This window comes from Hemitrygon akajei, chromosome 6 (assembly GCF_048418815.1).
Source record: "Hemitrygon akajei chromosome 6, sHemAka1.3, whole genome shotgun sequence".
In the NCBI taxonomy this organism is placed as follows: Eukaryota; Metazoa; Chordata; class Chondrichthyes; order Myliobatiformes; family Dasyatidae; genus Hemitrygon; species Hemitrygon akajei.
Window position 1 is genome coordinate 70,372,059 of NC_133129.1, and position 20,177 is coordinate 70,392,235.

Below are 20,177 nucleotides of genomic sequence, written 5' to 3' on the forward strand. Positions count from 1 at the left end.
GCTCAGTAGATATAGGACAATGCAATTCTTCCTGCCATTCCTTCTTAATTTTTTCTGATACATCTGGCTGTACATTCATAATCATATTGTAAATAATAGCTACTAAACCCTTTTGACAAGGGTTGAGAGCTAAAATTCTTTCTGTAATGTCCAATGGACATTCTTTCGAAAAAGACTTTAATTCATTATACAGAAAATTTCTAACTTGCAAATATCTAAAAAAAAAAATGGGTTTTAGATAAATTATATTTATTAGATAGCTGTTCAAAGGACATAATGTTATCATCCAAAAACAGATCACGAAAGCATGTTATACCTTTTGTTTTCCATAAAAGAAAAGCTTGATCTATAGATGATGGTCGGAAGAAGTAGTTAGATATTATAGGACTTGACAGCATAAACTTATTCAAGCCAAAAAATTTACGAAATTGAAACCAGATTCGTAATGTATACTTGACTATGGGATTAGTTATCTGTTTATTCATTTTGAGTAACGAAAAAGGAAGTGAAGATCCTAAGATTGAGATCAATGAGAAATCTTGCACAGATTTACATTCCAAATTTACCCATTGTGGGCCAGCAACTGTAGTCGATTCTTGTGTCCAAAATATCAAATACCATTTATTAACTGCCCAATAGTAAAATCTTAAGTTTGGTAGAGCCAAGCCGCCCTCCTTCTTAGGCTTCTGTAAATATTTTTTGCCTAGTCTAGGATTTTTGTTCTGCCACAAATACGAAGATATTTTAGAATCAACTATATCAAAAAAAGATTTAGGAATAAAAATTGGTAATGCTTGAAATAAGTATAAAAATTTAGGTAGTATCATCATCTTAATGGCGTTAACTCTGCCTACCAAAGACAAAGATAGTGGAGACCACCTATTAGCAAGTTGCTTAATTTGATCTATTAAAGGTAGAAAATTAGTTTTAAATAAATCTTTATGTTTTTTAGTAATTTTAATACCTAAATAAATAAAATAATCTAACAATTCTATATGGTACATGATTATAAATTGAAACATGCATATTTAATGGAAATAGTTCACTCTTATTAAAATTCAATTTATAACCAGAAAAATTACTAAATTGAGCAAGCAAAGAAGAAATAGCAGGAATAGATCTTTCAGGGTCAGATATATATAATAACAAGTCATCCGCATATAATGATACCTTATACGTCATCTCCCCACGGGTAATACCTAAAATATTGGGTGATTCACGAATAGCTATAGCCAAGGGTTCTAAAGCAATGTCAAATAATAAAGGGCTTAGAGGACAACCTTGCCTTGTACCCCGAAATAATTGGAAAAAAAAGGGGATCTTTGATTGTTGGTAAAGACCGAAGCTAAAGGTTTATGATATATTAATTTAATCCATGATATAAATTTTGAACTAAAATTAAAATGTTGCAATGTATTAAATAAATATGACCATTCGACTCTATCAAATGCTTTTTCGGCATCTAAAGAGATGACACATTCTGGTGTTTTAGATGAAGAGGTATAAATAATATTAATTAATTTTCTAATGTTAAAAGATGAATAGCGATTTTTAATAAATCCAGTCTGATCCTCAGAAATAATCCGAGGCAATATATTTTCTAATCTAATAGCCAAAATTTTACTAAAAATCTTAAAATCCGTATTCAGCAAAGATATAGGCCGATAGGATGCACATTCAGTAGGGTCTTTATCTTTTTTAAGAATTAAAGAAATAGAAGCTTCATAAAAAGATTGTGGTAGTTTGCCTATACTTAATGCATCTTTAAAAATTTTACAAAGCCAAGGAGAAAGTATGGAAGAAAAGGATTTAAAAAATTCTGCAGAAAAACCATCTGGACCCGAAGCTTTACCCGAATTCATTAAAAAAATAGCCTTTTCTATTTCAGACTCCGTAATAGGTGTGTCCAAAAATACACTATCCTCAACAGTTACTTTTGGAATATTCAATTTCCTTAAAAATTCATTCATTATAGAAGAGTCCTTAGTACATTCTGATTGATATAAGGAATTATAAAAATCTTGAAAGGCTTTATTTATCTCTTTATGATCAATCGTCAGAGTACCATCTTGCTTACGAATCCTAGTAATCTGTCGCTTATCTGAAGCAATTTTCAATTGGTTAGCTAGTAATTTACCAGACTTATCTCCATATGTATAGAATTGAGCTTTCGATTTAATTAACTGACTTTCAATCGAAGAGGATAATAGTAAACTATGCTCCATTTGAAGTTCCACTCTTTCTTTATAAAGTTCTTTGCTAGGGGTCAATGAATAGATCTTGTCAATTGCCTTAATTTTATCAACTAATGTTAATATTTTAGAATTAGTTTGTTTCCTAACTCCAGCAGAATATGAAATAATCTGTCCACGAATATATGCCTTAAAAGTATCCCACAAAATTCCACTAGAGATCTCTGCTGTAGAATTTGTTGAGAAAAACAAATCAATTTGCTGTTTAATAAAGTTGACAAAGTCAGAGTCCTGCAATAAAACACGATTAAACCTCCAACCTTTAGTATTAATATATGAATCCGTCATCTTAATGGATAACTTCAAAGGTGCATGATCAGATATAGTAATAGAGTCATATTTACAATCCATAACATCTGTGAGTAAATCCTGATCAATGAAAAAGTAATCAATTCTTGAGTAATTATGATACACATGGGAAAAGTATGAAAACTCTTTGTCATTAGGATGTAAAAAACGCCAAATTTCACAAATAGCTGAATCAATCATAAAAGAATTAATAAGAGAAGCCGATTTATTCGGAAGAGTTTGGGTGGGCTTGGATCTATCCATCAAAGGGTTTAGACAACAATTAAAATCCCCACCCATTATCAATCTATATTGATTCAGATTGGGAAAGGATGTAAATAAGCATTTTAAAAAATTCAGGACAATCAGTATTTGGAGCATAAACATTAACTAAAACAACTTTTTGATTAAAAATTAAACCAGTAATAAGCAAAAATCTACCTTGCGGATCTGAAATTGTTTCATGATGTATAAAAGAAGTTGATGAGTCTATAAAAATAGAAACACCTCTCACTTTGGCTTGCGAATTTGAGTGATACTGTTGGCCCTGCCAAAACCTAAACAACCGCTGACTATCCACCTTCCTTACATGAGTCTCTTGTACAAAAATAACATTAACATTCATTCTGTGGAATACTTTGAATGTTTTTTTCAGTTTGATCGGATGATTTAAGCCATTAGTATTCCAAGAAACAAAGTTAATAGTCTTATCCATATTGACAATATATATTACAGTTAACACTTAAGTTTGAAAGAAAAGTGAACTCATGAACCCGGAAGAAGGAAGTAAGTTCAAGGGGAAACCGGAAGTCACAGCACTGCAACCATTTTTGTAGTTTCATATAAGCCCATGAAATAAAACTAAGCAAAAAGCAAGCGAAGAAAAAAGAAAAATCCCCCTCCCACCACCCTCGAAACCCCAGGAAAAAAGCCAAAAAGAGGCAAGCAAGCAATCTAATACTAAAATTACCCCCTTGTCTCAAGACGGCAACTCAAACGTAACAAAGTTTAAAAAAAAATACAAACAACCCACATTATAAAAAGGGTTGATATAACAAAAGTTAAAATATAAAATTAGTGTTATAAATGTATATAAACAAAAGGGTTAAAAAAAAATTAAAACAATAAATGAAAATTTAAAACTTTCAAACACATCAAAACAGTTATGACGCTCCAAACACTAAAGTCTGTCGGGAAGAAGAAACGCCATTTTATTTTTTTTTTCAAATCTTAATATTTAAATGTTAAAAGTATAAAAGAGAGCGTATATCGATTTTTAAAAAAAGAAAAACAAAAAGGAAAAATGGACCCTAATAAGTTATTTTCAACGCTAATAGATTAATACTATGATAAAATATTAAAGTCAAAATAAACCCAGCGAAAAAAAAAACTTGAACTGTATATAAGAAATACATGTAAACCATACCCAAAAAAAACCCAAACGTCATTCTATAACAGATCCAAATCTATAGGCTAGATTACATTGGTCAGCCCGATAGAATGTCATTGTTCCAGGAAACCTTGAGCATCCGCTGGAGATTTAAACAGCCGAAAAGATCCATCCTGAAGAGTGACTCTCAAGTGTGCTGGAAATAACAGCGCTTGCTTGTAGCCTTTCTGGTGAAATTTCGACATAACCGATCCAAAAGCCAGCCTAGCCCTTAAAACCTCCGGGCTATAATCTTGCAAAATGCGAAACTTGAATTCTTGATAGCATACCTTTTTTTCGAGCCGCCCGAATCAAACGTTCTTTGATATGGGGATAATGGATCCGAAGAATTACGTGTCGTGGTTCCAAACTTGAATCAGTCTGAAACCGGGAAATACGATGTGCCCGATCGATTACCAGGGGAGTATCCAGTACCTCTGAACGCAGGACATCCATTAGAAATTTAGAGAAGAAAACGGTAAGATCACCGCTTTCAAATTTTTCTGGAATCCCAATTAGCCGAAGATTTTGTCTTCGAGAGCGATTTTCCAAATCAGTAATTTTAACTTTATAACGATCCATCTGTTGAGACTTCGAAGTTTGCTCTTCTTGCATTTTTTCAATTATACGATCTTTCTCAAGCGGCTTCTTCAAGAGCCAAAATACTTGCTTGTTGTTTTTGTGATTCCAGCGTAAGTGTCTGGAGCTTTTCTTCAACCACTTTCAAACGTTCGCCAAGCGGAAAAAACTTTGCGGTTAATTTTCTCTCCTGTTCTTCAAATTTGTCTTCTATAAACTTCATAATTGTTTCTAAAGTTATCTGTTCTTTCGTCTGTTTCGATTCTTTTGCTTTAGACATTTCAACAAGTTGAGAATAATTCCAATAATTAAAAGGAAAAATTCTATATGTTTAGACCCCTTTAGAATAAGTATAAAAAGATCCTTTAAGGGGTGTTTGTAGGTTAAAAAGACGTAAAAGGTTTGGAGCAAAGCCTAGAAGCGGTTTACTCCATGAGCGCCATCTTGAGACTCCCCTGATTGAATTTAACAGCCCATTGATATTAAAAGAAATGAATTTTACACTGTCCTTAGCCATGTGTATTTATCTGTCAGTATATCATTGAAATTAGCAGAATAAAACTTAATCAATCTACTCCCTGAACAAATAAGAATCAAGAAATGTGAAGGAGAACAAAGGTAAGGAGGATGTGATTGCAAGGCTGACGTCTCTGGTAGATGACCCTGAGTTGAGCTAGAGGAAATGTCTAGCCGTGGGGGATAGCCTCTCCTACCTGTGAGTCGAGGGGCCCCCACTGCAGTACCCACAAAAGTAAGTGAAAAAAATCTATGTTCATTACACAGAAAAAACTTACCTGTGTATTCCTCCCATGTATATATTCTCATTTAGGTGGGGAAAAAGGAGTGAGTGAATGAATGAATGAATAAAAAATAAAAATAATTGAGTAATATAAAATCCACATTGTAGTATGTGCTTCTTGAAATAAGTATAGCACCATTTATTTTTGCTTCTGTTTAGCTTATCAACACTTTTGAAATCAGTCAGACCTTATGGCTCTTCTGGAGGGGGTGAGGGCTGTCTTCTGAAAACCGGTCATCTCTGCCTGGTATTCTTCTCTTGCTCTCCTCCCGTCCCCTGCTTTCTCAATTCTCTAAGCAGAGTGGGATAACTGCTCAGCCAGGCTTTCCCTTGGTTTGATCACGCTGATGGGCAACCCTCTGTTCTTCATGTCTGCAGTCACCTCTTCCGCTGTCTGATACAGCTGCATCCCAACTCCATAAAACACATTTCTGCAGGACTGCTGAGGGGTAATGCTGATCAAAATATATTAATTTCCAGTTCAAAAATACCTTCTTTCCCCAGGCCTTGCGCAGAATCTCTGCTTTGATTTTGTACCAAAGGAATCTGATCAATATTGACTGTGGCTTACCTTCCCTGTCTCCAGAAGGCCTCGGAACAAGCGCGTGGTGTGCTCTCTGTCGAGTGCCATGGTTGGGGGAAGCTCCACTCTGTTCCGTAGCAAGTTTTCTACAAACTCTGCCATAGAACAACCCCTCCGCTCCTTCGGGAACATTATATATCCTGATATTCTTATGTCGTGACCTTCCATTTTGTTCGAGTAGCTTACTTTCCTGTTGATTTATCACTTTTATCATCTTACAGAATATCCATTCCACGTTTTGAACACGATCTTCCACCTTTTTAATTCATGTCTCTGCCGCTGCTATTTTTTGATTAACATTGGTGTGCTCTGACTTGATATCATTTAATTGCTGTTTTATGTCTTTTTGGAATTCCCATATCTCTCCCAAAATCTTTACTAAATTTGCCGCCTCGTCTGAACGAGGCCTAGCATCAGCCTCGCTACCACAAGTTCGTATAGGAGAGCCGCTCGTTGCAACCCCCTCGTCCACAGGCTCTGCAGTGATGCTTTAAAAAAAATCTCCATTCCTTTTTTCCCATTCTTAACCCCTTTACCAGTTCAGATATTTTCAAGAAATCTTGTATTTGGTGGATTAACGGGGCAAAATAAGTGGTTTTCCGGAGGAGCTATTATTTTAAGCTGCCATTCTGGACAGTGACGTCAGCGGAACACTGGTTAAGTACAGCTTCAATGCCATATTGAAGTTTGCTGAAGACATCACTGTTGAAAGCCAAATCAAAGGTGGTGATGAATTGGCTTGTAGGAGGACGATTGAAAATCAGGCTGAGTGATACCATAACAGCAGCCTCTTACTCAATATCAGCAAGACCAAGAAGCTGATTATTGACTTGCGAAGGAAACCAGAGGTTCATGAGCCAGTCCTCATTGGAGGAGAAGAGGGTCAGCAACTTAAATTCCTCAGTGTTATCATTTCAGAGGACTTGTCCTGGGCCCAGCATGTAAGTGCAATTATGAAGAAAGCATAGCAGTATCTCTACTTGGGAATTTGCAAGGATTCAACATGTTATCTAAAACTTTTACAAACTTCTGTAGATGTGTAGTGGAGAATATATTGACTGGCTACATTACAGCCTGGTATGGAAACACTAATGCCCTTAAATGGAAAATCCTACAAAAAGTAGTGGGTGTGGCCCAGTTCATCAAGGGCAAAGCCCTCCCCACTATTGAGTACATCTCTACATGAAATGCTGTTGCAGGAAAGCAGCATCCATCATCAGAGATCTCCACCCAGGACATGCTCTCTTCTTGTAGCTGCCATCAGGAAATGGGTACAGGAGCCCAAAGACTTGTATACCACCAGGTTCAGGAACAGTTATTACTTCTCAACCATAAGGCTCTTCAATCAAAGGGGGTAACTTCACTTCATCACTGAAATATTCTCACAACCATTGAACTCATTTTCAAGGACTCTGCTTTATGTTTGGAGTTACAGTTTGTCTTTTTCACTGACCCATGTCATTGGGGTCAGTCACAGAGAAGTACAGCACAGAAATGGGCACTTTAGACCATCTAGTCCATGCCGAACAATTTAAGCTGCATACTCCCATCAACCTGCACCGGGACAATAGCCCTCCATACCATTCCCACCAATGTACATACCCAAACTTTTCTTAAATGTTGAAGTCAAGCTTGCATGCTCTACTTGCACTGGCAATTCATTCCACATTCATGACTCTTGAGTGGTTTCCCCTTGTGTTCCCCTTAACTTTTCACCTTTCACCCTTAACTCATGATCTAGTTGTAGTCCCACCCAGCCTTGGGGTAAATGCAAGCAGGCTTCCCACCCTCCACCCCCACTGTCTGTACCCCTCATAGTTTTGTGTACATTGATTCTATTATGGTTATTATTCTATTATGGATTTATGGAGTATGCCTGGAAGGAAATGAATCTTGTTGTGTATGGTTATTTATATATATTAAATAAATAAATCAAAGGGAGGTGCAACTATTTTGGATGCCGTTTTTAACATTGCTTTAGGGCAAAATTATTCACTAATTTTTCACATGTACAGTATATTGAAACATGAATTGTCATTTGTCTTAACAGCCAACAAGCTAAGAATATGCTGGGGACAGCCCGCAAGTGTCATACACATTCTGTGGCCAACAGAACATGGCCACAATGTTCAGCAGCAACAACAATGGTACATAACAAGCAGCAAATCAAACCCCTTTCTTCCCTCTCTATCACTCCCAAACTTTCTTCCAACCCAAGATGGGCTTCAAGGCCTCCAGCAGACTTGAACAATGGGCCTTTAATTTCTGGGACTTGCAGACCCAGAACTTCGGTCATTGGGCTTTGACTTCTGGCTTCTATCTTCAGTATCGACTCCAGGACTAGATGATGGGATTGTGAACTCCAGATTTGTGCCTCCTGCTCTCACGGACATCCGACACCAGACTCAGATCTGGAGGCCCACCAGCCATTGTCCTTGCTGGTCTTTATCAGATTCTTGCCAGCCTAGCATCCACAAATGTCCTTTGTGACATGTCCACTTCACTAGGCTTTGAGTGTGTAGCAGAGGGCTAGACTCTGACCTAGCTAACTCTATATCCCTGTCCCTAAACCTCAACCTTCCTAACTTCCCCTCTGTCCCCTAAGCCATTCCTGTGAGCTTCAAGAAACAACTAAGTTTCTCAGCTACGCTCTTGTCTGACACTGCATCTTGGCACCATCTTGACCAGATCATTTCTTAATCATTTCTGAACTATAGAAAATTGGTTTTGAACAGTTCTTGTAACCAGAACCACCTCACTAATGATAGTAATAAAAAGAGAGCATGTCCTGAGTGATTGAGGTTCTTAATGATAGACGTTACTTCTTTAAGATCTCCTAAGTGCTGTGGGGCTAATGCTCATGATGGAGATGGCTGGGTTTGCAATCCTCTGCAGCCCTTTCCAGTCTTGTACAGTGGCCCCTCCATACCAGACGTTGATGGAGCCAGTTAGAATGCTCTAAGTGGTACAACTGTAGAAATACTCAAACTCCTAACTAATATAGAGCCTGCAGTCATGTTGCCTTTGTAATTGCATCAATATGTTGGGCCCAGGATAATCTGAGAAGTTGACACCCAGTAACTTGAAGCAGCTGACCGTGTGTGTGGGTGTGTGTGTGCGCACTAATGGTTTCAAGTGGTGACAGACACTTTCATTGTTTGAGGGACTTCTCCATCTGATTTGGCCTCTCCATGTCAGGTTGAAGGCAAAACTTAGACATTGGTCCTTTCCCCTCAGACCCTTTGTGTTGGCTGTTCCAAGCTTCTTTGTTCCAAGTTTTATGGTTGTCGCTGTTCTTTGGCATGATTTTCTGTTAGTCTTTCATCAGATCCTGAATTTCATCTGTTAGCTATTTTTCTTTCTTTCTTTTTTGAGTATCAGTTCATTAGGCATATTCACTGCTGCCTTTTTAAACATAAGCAAACTTGGTGTTTTCTTCACTGCTGAAGTGTATTTCATCTTTGTGTCCGGATATTTCAAGCAAGCCAGGTCTAATTTGGATGAAACATAGTTATAGGTTCAGAAATTATACCAAGCACTTAGATTTCCTTAACAGTCAAAGCTTAACCCTCAATGTGCACATCACTGGAACATGGTCACTCTCTCAGTCCACTCCTGGATATGCCTTGGGCTGTTGCACGGCATTCCTAAATGCTTGCTGATTGTGATGTAGTCTATTGATTGTGATACCCATCTTCAGAGCTTCTCCAAGTCAAAGGCTTTGTTTGTTATTACCTGATCATTTGTACAACACCAGTCTATGAATCTGTTATCTCTGTTTCTGGTTCCTAATCCAAATATGCCGACAGTATTACCATCGTGTTGTTGTCCAACTTTATTCATATTCCCTATCATTATATCTTGTGATTTGCAGTGGTCTTTTGCTCCTTGCAAGATATTATTTAAAAACTTCCTGTATCATCTTCACTACTATCAGCTGTTGGAGTATATATCACTATTATTGAAATGCTCATGGGTTGTCCTCAGAGTTTCACCAGCAGGACTCTGTCCGATAATGCCCAGTATCCCATAAAGCTTTTGTTTTTTTTTTCTCAGCATCTAGTATTATTCCCACATCTCCTTCAGGTTTATCACCACCTGACTAGATAATCAGAATTGAAACATCTGGTCCTTCCCATCTTGTCTCTCACAGTCCCATGATGTTGAGTCTCAAATGTTCCATTTCTTGCTTCATATTCTCTAGCTTTCCAGCTTGATAGAGTTCTTGCATTCTTAGTTGCTGTTTTGATGGTATCCTTGTTACGGACCATAGGCTGATGACGGTCGAGTCTCATCTGTTGTGTATCATTGACTCTACTGAGCGAGGGATTGTTGCCTGTGGGGAAGACCCCCTTCACGCCTTTCCTCTTAGTCCATCATTGTTCTTGGTAAGTTCTTCTACCAAGGTGCTTTGCCATTGCCACCTTCTGGGCAATGACTATGCAAGATGTGTGATTCCAGACATTATCTTCAGAGATAGTTTGCCTGGTGTCAGTGGTTGCATAACCAGGACTTGTGATGTGCACCCTGCTCCTCCAACCATCCATCACCTGCTCCTGTGGCTTCATGTAATCCTGATCAAGGAGGGTGCTAAGCAAGTACTACACCTTGCCTGACGGTGACCTGCAGTCTACCAGAGGGAAGGAACACCTTACACCTCCTTTGGTAGTGATGTATCCAAAGAACAGTGACAATGATAAAACTTTGAAACAAAGAGATCAAGTGAAAATTTAGGGAAGTGAAAGAACAGTGGATGAATAGAGAATGCAGAGGTAGAGAAACTGAAAAATTCTGACATGCACAAGGTGAGGACACTCATGGGTGCTAATTCTTGTATATCTAGTAGGTGTTTGAGGCATCGATACTCATGAAAGAAGCAGATATACTGGTTAGATAGTCTGATACATTGTCGACTTGTTTGAAAAAGTGATAGGAGAGAAGTCAATAATTACTAAGTACATGGACGGCCCATCTATTATGAAATTAGAAGTTAAAGCAGCAGCAGGGGAAATTAAAAAGAATAAAGCATTGGGACCAGATGGCATTGCTATAGAAATGATTCAAGCTCTGGAAGATTTTGGGATTGAAAGGTTGTCAGATTTACTGAATGAAATAATGGGGAGGTGGGTGAGGAAATGAGCAAATCAGTGTTTATTGCACTGCTTAAAAAGAACAAACCTCAAGCAATTGAATGTGAGTTACACTGCACAATTAGTTTGAATCATGTTGTGAACGTCCTGCCAAGCATGAAGTTTGCATTTCAAGTTCCACTACCTTCAATGAAGCAGAACTGTTTGTGTGATCTTCATTTTCTTGCTCTCATCATGATGAAGCAAACTTCATCCTTGGAATGATTTGAGGTCCAGAAAGATCTATACCCATGTTTCATCAATTATATAAAAGCTTTTGATGAGGTGAGACAGAAGAGCTGATAAAAATCCTTCAGCACTTGGACATTACTGGGAAAGATAACAGAAACTTGTATTGTGAACAAAGGGCAGGAATGAGAGTTGAAAATGAAACTAGTGGTTTTTTTGTCGATATTAAGAGGGGTTTGACAGGGTTGTGTTCTCTCACTTGGCTTGTTCAGCCTTTATAACGAGAAGAGAAGTTAGCAGTATTCTAGGATACAATTTGAACAATCTATGATATGCAGATGACACAGTGCGGATAGCTATTTCTAAAGAGAATCTCCAAGAAATATCAAAGTTGTTGAAGGAAGTGCTAAGAGGGAATTGATCATCAACTGCAAGAAAAACTGAATGTATGGTTTCATAAAGAATGAAATACAGAAATGTGAACTGAAAATGTGCAATGAAGCAAGGAAATTCAATTACTTAGGGAGCGAGATAACAGCTAGCGGTAGGACTGATGCTGAAGTTAGAAGGAGAATGCAAGATTGAACATTTGAGCAAGGTACTAAAAAAATAATTTCTGTGGGTACAAAACTGTATTGAGGAGCTGTGTTCATTCTACACTAACATAGAAGCAAATGTTGGACAATATCAAAGCAAAATGAGGGAAGACTAAGCTGCAGAAAAGAATGAGAAGATGAAAATATCGTGGAAGGACAAAGTAACAACTGAAGTATTTCGAGAACCCAGAATAAGAGAGCTGATGTTATCAATCAGGAAATGGCAACTGGAATTTCTGGGACCTGTACTGAGGAAAGGGAAGCTCGAACATCTTTTAGTGCCAGGAAAAACTGATGGAGAAGGAAGTCGTGGTTGATAGCGCATGATATCCATGTTACCTTAAAGGATGGGCAGGCAAAAGGTGTGAAGAGCTTATTAGTACATCAGATTAAAGACAAATGGAAGACCATGTTGCCCAATTCATATGTCACAGCATGTGATGATTTTGATGTATCAAGCTTCAATGCATCCTTCAATTGGTAACATTCCCTTCTGGATATCTTGGTGTGATGGAAGAGTAAGTTTTAAGCAGATCAAAAAAACTTTCATATTTTGATTTTGCAACAGCATTAGATATCCATCTCAGTGAATGTCTCTAGGAATAACGTATAGATCAGAATCCTCTAGTGCACAGCATTGGAAATTGCATCCCATAATTACAGTATTGCCACAAACTAAGAATGTCTAATTTTAGGTGCTCTGATCAAAATAGTGCACTTTTAATTTGTTGAAATAACTGCAAATTTTAGTACTGCCTTTCTTGGCTTTGGTTACAAGGTAGTCTGCTCATTTGGTATTTTAAAATATGTTGCCTCATTTGGTGGTGTAGTTTCTACCCACATTTCCATTGCAATGTATTATTAACATGTACAGTGTTTAAATATATGCCAAAGTTATAATCTGACTTGCTGATTGTCCACTCCCATTCTGGTTGGTTTGTAGTGTTTATTGTCACATCATTTGTTTTGGGGGTGGGGGGGGGGGGTGAGGTGAAAATGGATTGCTTCAAAGTTGAAAACTGAGGAAACCTAATAGTTAATCTGTTTAATTTGCATTGAATTGCATATGATTTTACACCACCAGAACTGGACAATCTGCTTAATTGTTTTATAGAAGTGTTGTCTTGCCTTTAGTTCCTTTGTACAGCTCATCTGCTTTGTTCTGTAATGAGTTTCTTGTGGTAACTCTTTGGTTTGAAGTTTCTTCCAGATTCCTTCCCTGATTGGTGATTTTAATTTATGGTCCTAATTTTGAAACCTCTTTAATATCTTTTTTAAAAAGTCTTGTGGTTTCTCCTGAATGTTGTACACAGGTGAATGTGTCATCCAATTTTAAATGTATTTTAAGTGCAGAGAGATTCATAAATCACTAATTTCATGCAGTAAATTTAAATTTCTTTTCTTGCAGCCTTTGCCAGAGAAGTTTGTAGTGAAGGGGGTTGTGGATCGCTTTTCAGAAGACTTTGTGGAGACTAGAAGGAAGGCACTGGACAAGTTTCTGAAAAGAATCTCTGATCATCCTGTTCTTTCCTTCAATGATCACTTTAATTTATTTCTTACGGCAAAGGTACCTGGTTTAGGTCTTACCTTAGCAGAGTGCTTTACAGTACCAGTGACGTAGGTACATTTCCTGCCACTGCCTGTAAGGAGTTTGTACATTCTCCCCGTGACTGTGTGCGTTTCCTCCGAGTGTTCTGGTTTTCTCCCACATTTCAAAGATGTACTGGTTGTTAGGTTAAATTGCCCCGTGATTAGGCTAGGAGTAAATTGGGGAATCAGTGGGCTCCTACTCAAAGGGCTAAAAGGGCTACCTTCATGCTGCATGTCAATAAAAAAGAAAACAAAAATCAAATCCAGGTTATGGAAACGGGTAAGCAACAGATCAGATACTTTTTTCAAAAGCCAGTCCAGAATTGATTCAGTTTCATCATTCTGTGCTGCCAGATCAGACTGACTATGTTATTCAGCCAGTATTCACTTTACCAGTAGCCCCCTCCATGCCATGCAAAGTAATTAGTTCAAAAAGGATTAAGGATGCCAATTTAATGTCAGATGTCAACTGCAGAGAAAGAAAACAAAAATAAACACTTAACATACAAGCTATTCCTGAGGTTGGACTCGGGCATGAGAATTTTGTCATCAAGTACAACATTACAGATTGTAGAACACAGATCATGTTTTGTTCATCTACCCAACGCACCCTTTGACCTTTGTTATCAACAGATCAATGAACAAAATTTCCAATATTCTAATTTTAAAATCAGAACTCTTAAGGTATTACTTGTAACAAGAAATTGCCTTTTATTGGTCAGGCATTGAAGACCATTCTGCTGTTACCACAAATCAGGTTTCCTTTCATGAAACTGGAGTCTGAGGCCCTTCCCTTTGGTAGGGATTTTTTTCTGCTCCAGAGGCCTTGCCTTATTGTTTTCTAATTGATGTGGCCTTTTCAACTTGGTCTTTCTGGGCTAGTGTTGAGATTGGACTGGATGGTGGTGTAGGGTGGAATCAAGGAAATTCATGATAAGGCGAGATCGCTTCAAGGTGCTCCTTACAGCAGCAGGGTCTAACTGCCTTGTTCTTGATAAACGTTCCTCTAAATAGGCTCAACACCTAATGGCCCACCCAATGAAAGTGGTCATGGCAGCACTGAAGAATCTATTCATGCCTTTTAAAATCTGTTTTTCAAAATTAGTCATATACACTTCCAACACAATTTTGGGCATATGGTCCTTCCTCTTGTTCCTGAGAACTATTCTTTCTTCTTGTTCTTGAAATTTTTTATTGTTTAACAAATTGTTATTTTCAACTGACTTTTGTGGCTTTTTTTAAATATAGGATTTGAATCCTTATAAAAAGCAAGGCCTGGCTTTTATTGCAAAGATGGGAGAGTCTGTAAAATATGTTACTGGAGGTTACAAACTAAGAAGCCGCCCTGTAGAGTTTGCTGCTGTGGGAGATTACTTGGATATGTTTTCTCAGAAGCTGGGGACAATTGATCGAATTGCACAAAGGATAGTTAAGGAACAAACGGGTAAGATACTGTATGTTGATTTTTGAAACTGTGCTTACATGTTGTGCACAGTTCCATTTAGGTTAACTTTGTGCTTGTTTTAAAGTAACTTTAGTAATGGTGCTTCCAAAATAAATGGTTAGTACTTCAGCCCATCATGTTCATTCTGTCCATTGTCCCCAACTGTAATCCCATTTAGCACATTAGCTCTGTAGACTTCTATACCTTAAAGGTTGAAGTACTTGACTAGCTGCTGCATAAACGTTATGTGTAACTGCCTCTGCCACCCTTTACAGGTAACATGTTCTGACTTCAATTACCCTATGCCTGGGGAGGGAAAGGAATGGGAGAAATCCTTTCTAAACCAATTTTCCTGTACCATAAACCTAAGCCCTCTTGTCTTCAACACCTTGTGTTGTAGGAACAAATGTCGTGGGAACATTTCATTGAAAGGGCAAGTGAAGCTGTCTGCTTTAGTTCAGGAGCTTAATGTTTGAGGGGTAATAACTTCTCTTGAATCTGGTCGTGGGAGTCCTGAGGCTCCTGTACCACCTTCCTGATGACAGCAGCAAGAAGAGAGCATTACTTGGGTAATTTTTTGGGGGGGGGGGGGGTTGGTTATCCTTGATGATGGATGGATGCTGCTTTCTTGCAACAATGCTTTGTGTAGATGTGCTTAATGGTAGGGAGGGATGACTTTGTTGTATCACTTTTTTCTCGGATTTTCTATTTGAGGGCATTAGTGTTTTTATATCAGGCTGTTGTGCAGCCTGTCAATATGCTCTCCTTCACACATCTATAGAAGTTTCTCGAAGTTTTAGATTTTGTACCAAATCTTGGCAAGCTACTAAGGAAGTAGAAAAGCTGCTGTGCTTTCTTTGTTATTGCACTTGTGTACTGGGCCCAGGTCAGGTCCTTCGAAATGATAACACTGAGGGATTTAAAGCTGCTGACCCTCTCCACCTCTAATCCTCCGATGAAGACTGGCTTATGGACCCCTGGTTTCATCCTCCTGAAGTCAATCATTATTGACTTCAATAATCATTAGAAAACATTTATGATTTCCACAAGTTATGCAGGTTGAACCTGATGATGATAACATCCTATCTTTTCTGTCTTCTGGTATGGCTGTAATAAACAACTGGATGATCAATAATTTCCTAAAACTAAATGAAGATAAAGCTGAAATACATTTGGTTGGGCCCAAAGCCAAAAGAGATCATCTTCCAAATAAACCTGAATTTGTCTGCCCTTGTAAAATCTGAAGTAACAAGCCTGAGTGTTATCTAAAACTAGGTCGAGGGTGCATGTCACTCCCATCTTAGCTCTACTCTGCATTGGCTTCTTGTATCTTTTAGAATTGATTTTTAAAGTTATTTTAAATTTTTAAAGCTGTCAATGGTCTGGACCAGAGTACGTCACAGAATCACTTTTGTTTCATAATCTTGCTCGAGCTTTCAGGTCATCTTCAGAATCAGAATCGGGTACGTCAATAGAAGTTTTTGAGTGTATTTGTTGACGTGCCAAAACTCTTAAAACTCCTAATGAAGTACAGCCACTGTCTTCTTTATAACTGCATTGATATGCTAGGACCAAGTTAGATTCTCAAATCTAGACACCCAGGAACTTGAAATTACTCACTCTGTCCACTTCTGATCCCTCTGAGGATTGGTACGTGTTCCTTCGTCTTGCTCTTCCTGAAGTCCACAATCAGCTCTTCTGTCTTACTGGTGTTGAGTGCCAGGTTGTTGCTGCAGCACCACTCCACTAGCTTGCATATCTTATTCCTGTACGCCCTCTTGTCACCACCTGAGATTCTACCAACAATGGTTGTATCATCAGCAAATTTATAGATGGTATTTGAGCTGTGCCTAGCCACACAGTCATGTGTGCATAGAGAGTGGAGTAGTGGGCTAAGCACATACCCCCTGAAGTACCCCAGTATTGTTCGTCAGCGAGGAATACTGACGATAATATCACCAATCTGCACAGATTGTGATCTTCTGGTTAGAAAGTATAGGATCCAATTGCAGAGGGAGGTACAGAGGCCCAGGTTCTGCAACTTCTCACTCAGGATTCTGGGAATGATGGTTTTAAATGCTGAGCTATAGTCAATGAACAGCATCCTGACATAGGTGTTTGTGTTGTCCAGGTAGTCTAAAGCCATGTGGAGAGCTATTGAGATTGCATCTGCCGTTGACGTATTGTGGTGATAGGCAAATTGCAATGGGTTCAGGTCCTTGCTGAGGCAGGAATTCAGTCTAGTCATGACCAACCTCAAAGCATTTCATCACTGTAGATGTGAGTGCTACCAGGCAATAGTCATTAAAGCAGCTCACCTTATTCTTCTTAGGCACTGGTATAATTGTTGCCTTTTTAAAGTGGGAACTTCTACCCATAGCAGAGAGAGGTTGTAAATGTCCTTGAATACTCCCGCCAATTGGTTGGCACAGGTTTTCAGAGCCTTACCAGGTACACCCTCAGGGCCTTCCGCCTTAGAAAGGTTCACTCTTCTTAAAGACAGCTGAACATTGGCCTCTGAGACGGAGATCACAGGGTCATCAGGTGCAGCAGGGATCTTCACAGCTGTAGTTGGGTTCTCCCTTTCAAATGAAGGCATAGAAGGTATTGAATTCATCTGGTAGTGAAGCATCGCTGCCAGTCTCTTAAATTTAAATAATTTCCCTCAAGGGATAATTAGCAGGTCAGCTTTTTTGAACTATGTTCCTAATCTCTGAAACTCAAAACTATAAAGGATGTAGTCTCAGTTGACACTTTTAAATGCCATCTCAAAATCTATATGGCGTTTTTAACTAACATTTTTGTCTTTTATTTCATTGTAAAGCAGTTTAAACTACATCATTTGTATGAAAAATGTGCTATAAATACATTGTTATTAAACCTTGCTAGAACCAAGTGAGCAACTTGGTTTATAAAGTGAAGTGGTAACAAAATGCACAAGGGGGTTGAGAGGGATAATAAATTGGCCACGATAGAATGGCAGAGCAGGCACTGGGCCAAATGGCCTAATTCTGCTAGTGTGTCTCATGGTCTTGTGTTTTGTCAAATAATCGGGGAAAAAATTGAGAGGATGGTTGAGAGATGAGATGCTATACAAGAAGTATATTTTTCAGCTACTTCTACGGACTTGAATGCAGATGGAACCTGAATCCAAATGTTGGCTGAAAAGGAGAGTTTAGACATTTGCCAAAGGGATGCCTGATCCTAATTTTCCCTCTAGTTTTTTTAGTGGGGGAGGGTGCTATGATAGTGGAAGTAGCTCAATACAAGCTATGTAGATTTTTGCAAGTAATATCGATGAATAATATTACTTAAGCGCAAACCTATTTCAATCCTCATTCTCTGAAGCACTGATGCACATGTTATGTATTGTGAGCAGCTACTCAAAGATGGAAGCTGTGGTTCAGCTAATGCTTAGTGTCACAGCCAGAAAGTTGCAAGCGTCTAATCAGTCAGTATTTGCTAATATTCCTCAAACATGGATTGACCTTCATTTGAACAACACAGAGAGAGCAAGACAATAGAGCTTGAATTTGAAGAAGCAAAAGTATTCAAAGCTATAGTGATGAACAAAATTTCAGGTTACTGTCAATGGGTTAATTTGTTTCCAGTAGGTTAGTCAGCTGGCTGGAAGTACAACAAATCCAGTTTCTCTTTACAAGTGAGTGTTTGGGTGGAGTTACTCTAATTGGCAAAAGAACCATTATTGGAATTAGTGGGAGGCTTCACTTACCTGTCATGGAGGGACCATTTTGGAATGAGGAAGGCACGAGGGATTGTAAAGCAATTGCAAAGTTGAGCGCAGCAATATCAAGTGAAAGGTGAGACAGAGCACTTGGGTGGAATCCGTCACAGTGATTCAAGCTTGACTGAAAGAAAAGAATTTGTGATACAGAAGCTGCCCTAGTCATTGTTCTGGCATGGGAGACTAGGAGAAACAACTTTAAGTAGGTTAGGAAGACGTACAAAGTAGTTTGGGGAATTCAAAGGCTACTGATTTTATTTGAGAACTCCACAGATGCAGAAAAATTAGCTGAGAAATTAGTCATGTAAAGATGATGGAAAATTAAAGCAAGCTTTTGGGAAAAACCTCAAATGTTACAATTTTGCCTGGAGCTGGTCAATTCTTGAGCAGAGCTACAATTTGGCCTTGTGTTTGGAGCATTGGCTGCAATCCTTCCACACTGCCAGGTTGGTCTCCTAATACTGTTCAATGGGGCAATTAAATGAAAGTGTCATTGCAGACAGTCAGCTGTTTAGAAATACAGCAAATCCGTCCCACTGAGATCAGAGGGGACCTCAGTAAGACGGGGGTGGGGGAGTGCGGCAAAGAACCTGCTGAGCATATTATGTGGAATAATCTCGTCTTTACTTGGTCAAGGTAAATAGTTAAAGGAACAGTTAACTGAAAATTTGAGCCAGATTGATTGGAGAAACTTGGTCACTATTCAAGTTGAAAGTTCGTTGTCTGAGGGTGTGTCCAGGAAATGGTTTGCTACACCGTAAGTCACATGGTAGTTATTGGGAGATGCGTGTAATTTGTCTTCTATTTAAGTATCTAGTGTTTTCATTGTGCTTGTAATTAATAAAGCAATTTTTAAAATTTCAAACCTCTATTACTTAGAATATTTGGTGGAGCTTCGAGAATACGGGCCTATTTATTTTTCCTGGTCTGAGGTGGAAGAACAACTAAACAAGCCCCTCAGTGGGGCATCAAATTGCATTGGCAGCTGCTGTGTGGCCCTGGAAGAACTGTCAGAAGGCATGTCTGAAGACTTCCTTCCTGTACTTCGTGAATATATCCTCTACGTAGAATCAATGAAAGTAAGAGATCCTTTTTACTCCACTAGGGTTATTTTTGAGCTTTGCATTGTGCATCTACTGTTTGATGGTTGAAATACACTATTTCTCAAACGGGGTAGAAGTAATATTTGGAAATTCCATTGCTACAACCTTGGTCAAGCCTAAATCTTCAGGAGTGATTCTGTTGATATTCTTTTCAATTTCTTTTTAATATTTAAGAGTATCCATTCATATTAAATGTTGACCTTTTTTAAAATTACTGTTATCTGCTTGAAAACTCAACAACTGACAATTGTTTTCATGCCCCATCTCCATAAACCTTATTTCCCCTCTAATATCCTGAAAATCTATAAATAATCAAGCCTTTGCAATAGAACATAGAACAATACAGCACAGTACAGGCCCTTCGGCCCACAATGTTGTGCTGACCCTTAAACCCTGCCTCCCGTATAACCCTCCACCTTAAATTCCTCCATATACCTGTGTAGTAGTCTCT

The 20,177-nt window shown here is 38.4% G+C and overlaps 1 protein-coding gene across 2 annotated transcripts in view; it reads left to right on the forward strand.

Annotated features, from left to right (window-relative positions):
* The window catches only part of snx30 (sorting nexin family member 30), a 129,273-nt gene that overhangs the window by 80,865 nt on the left and 28,231 nt on the right, over positions 1-20,177 (forward strand). For both annotated transcript variants that reach the window (XM_073048613.1, XM_073048612.1), the window contains exons 4-6: positions 13,253-13,411; positions 14,683-14,878; positions 19,503-19,702. In XM_073048613.1, the coding sequence (XP_072904714.1) occupies positions 13,253-13,411; positions 14,683-14,878; positions 19,503-19,702 (555 nt within the window). The remainder of the gene's footprint in view (positions 1-13,252; positions 13,412-14,682; positions 14,879-19,502; positions 19,703-20,177) is intronic.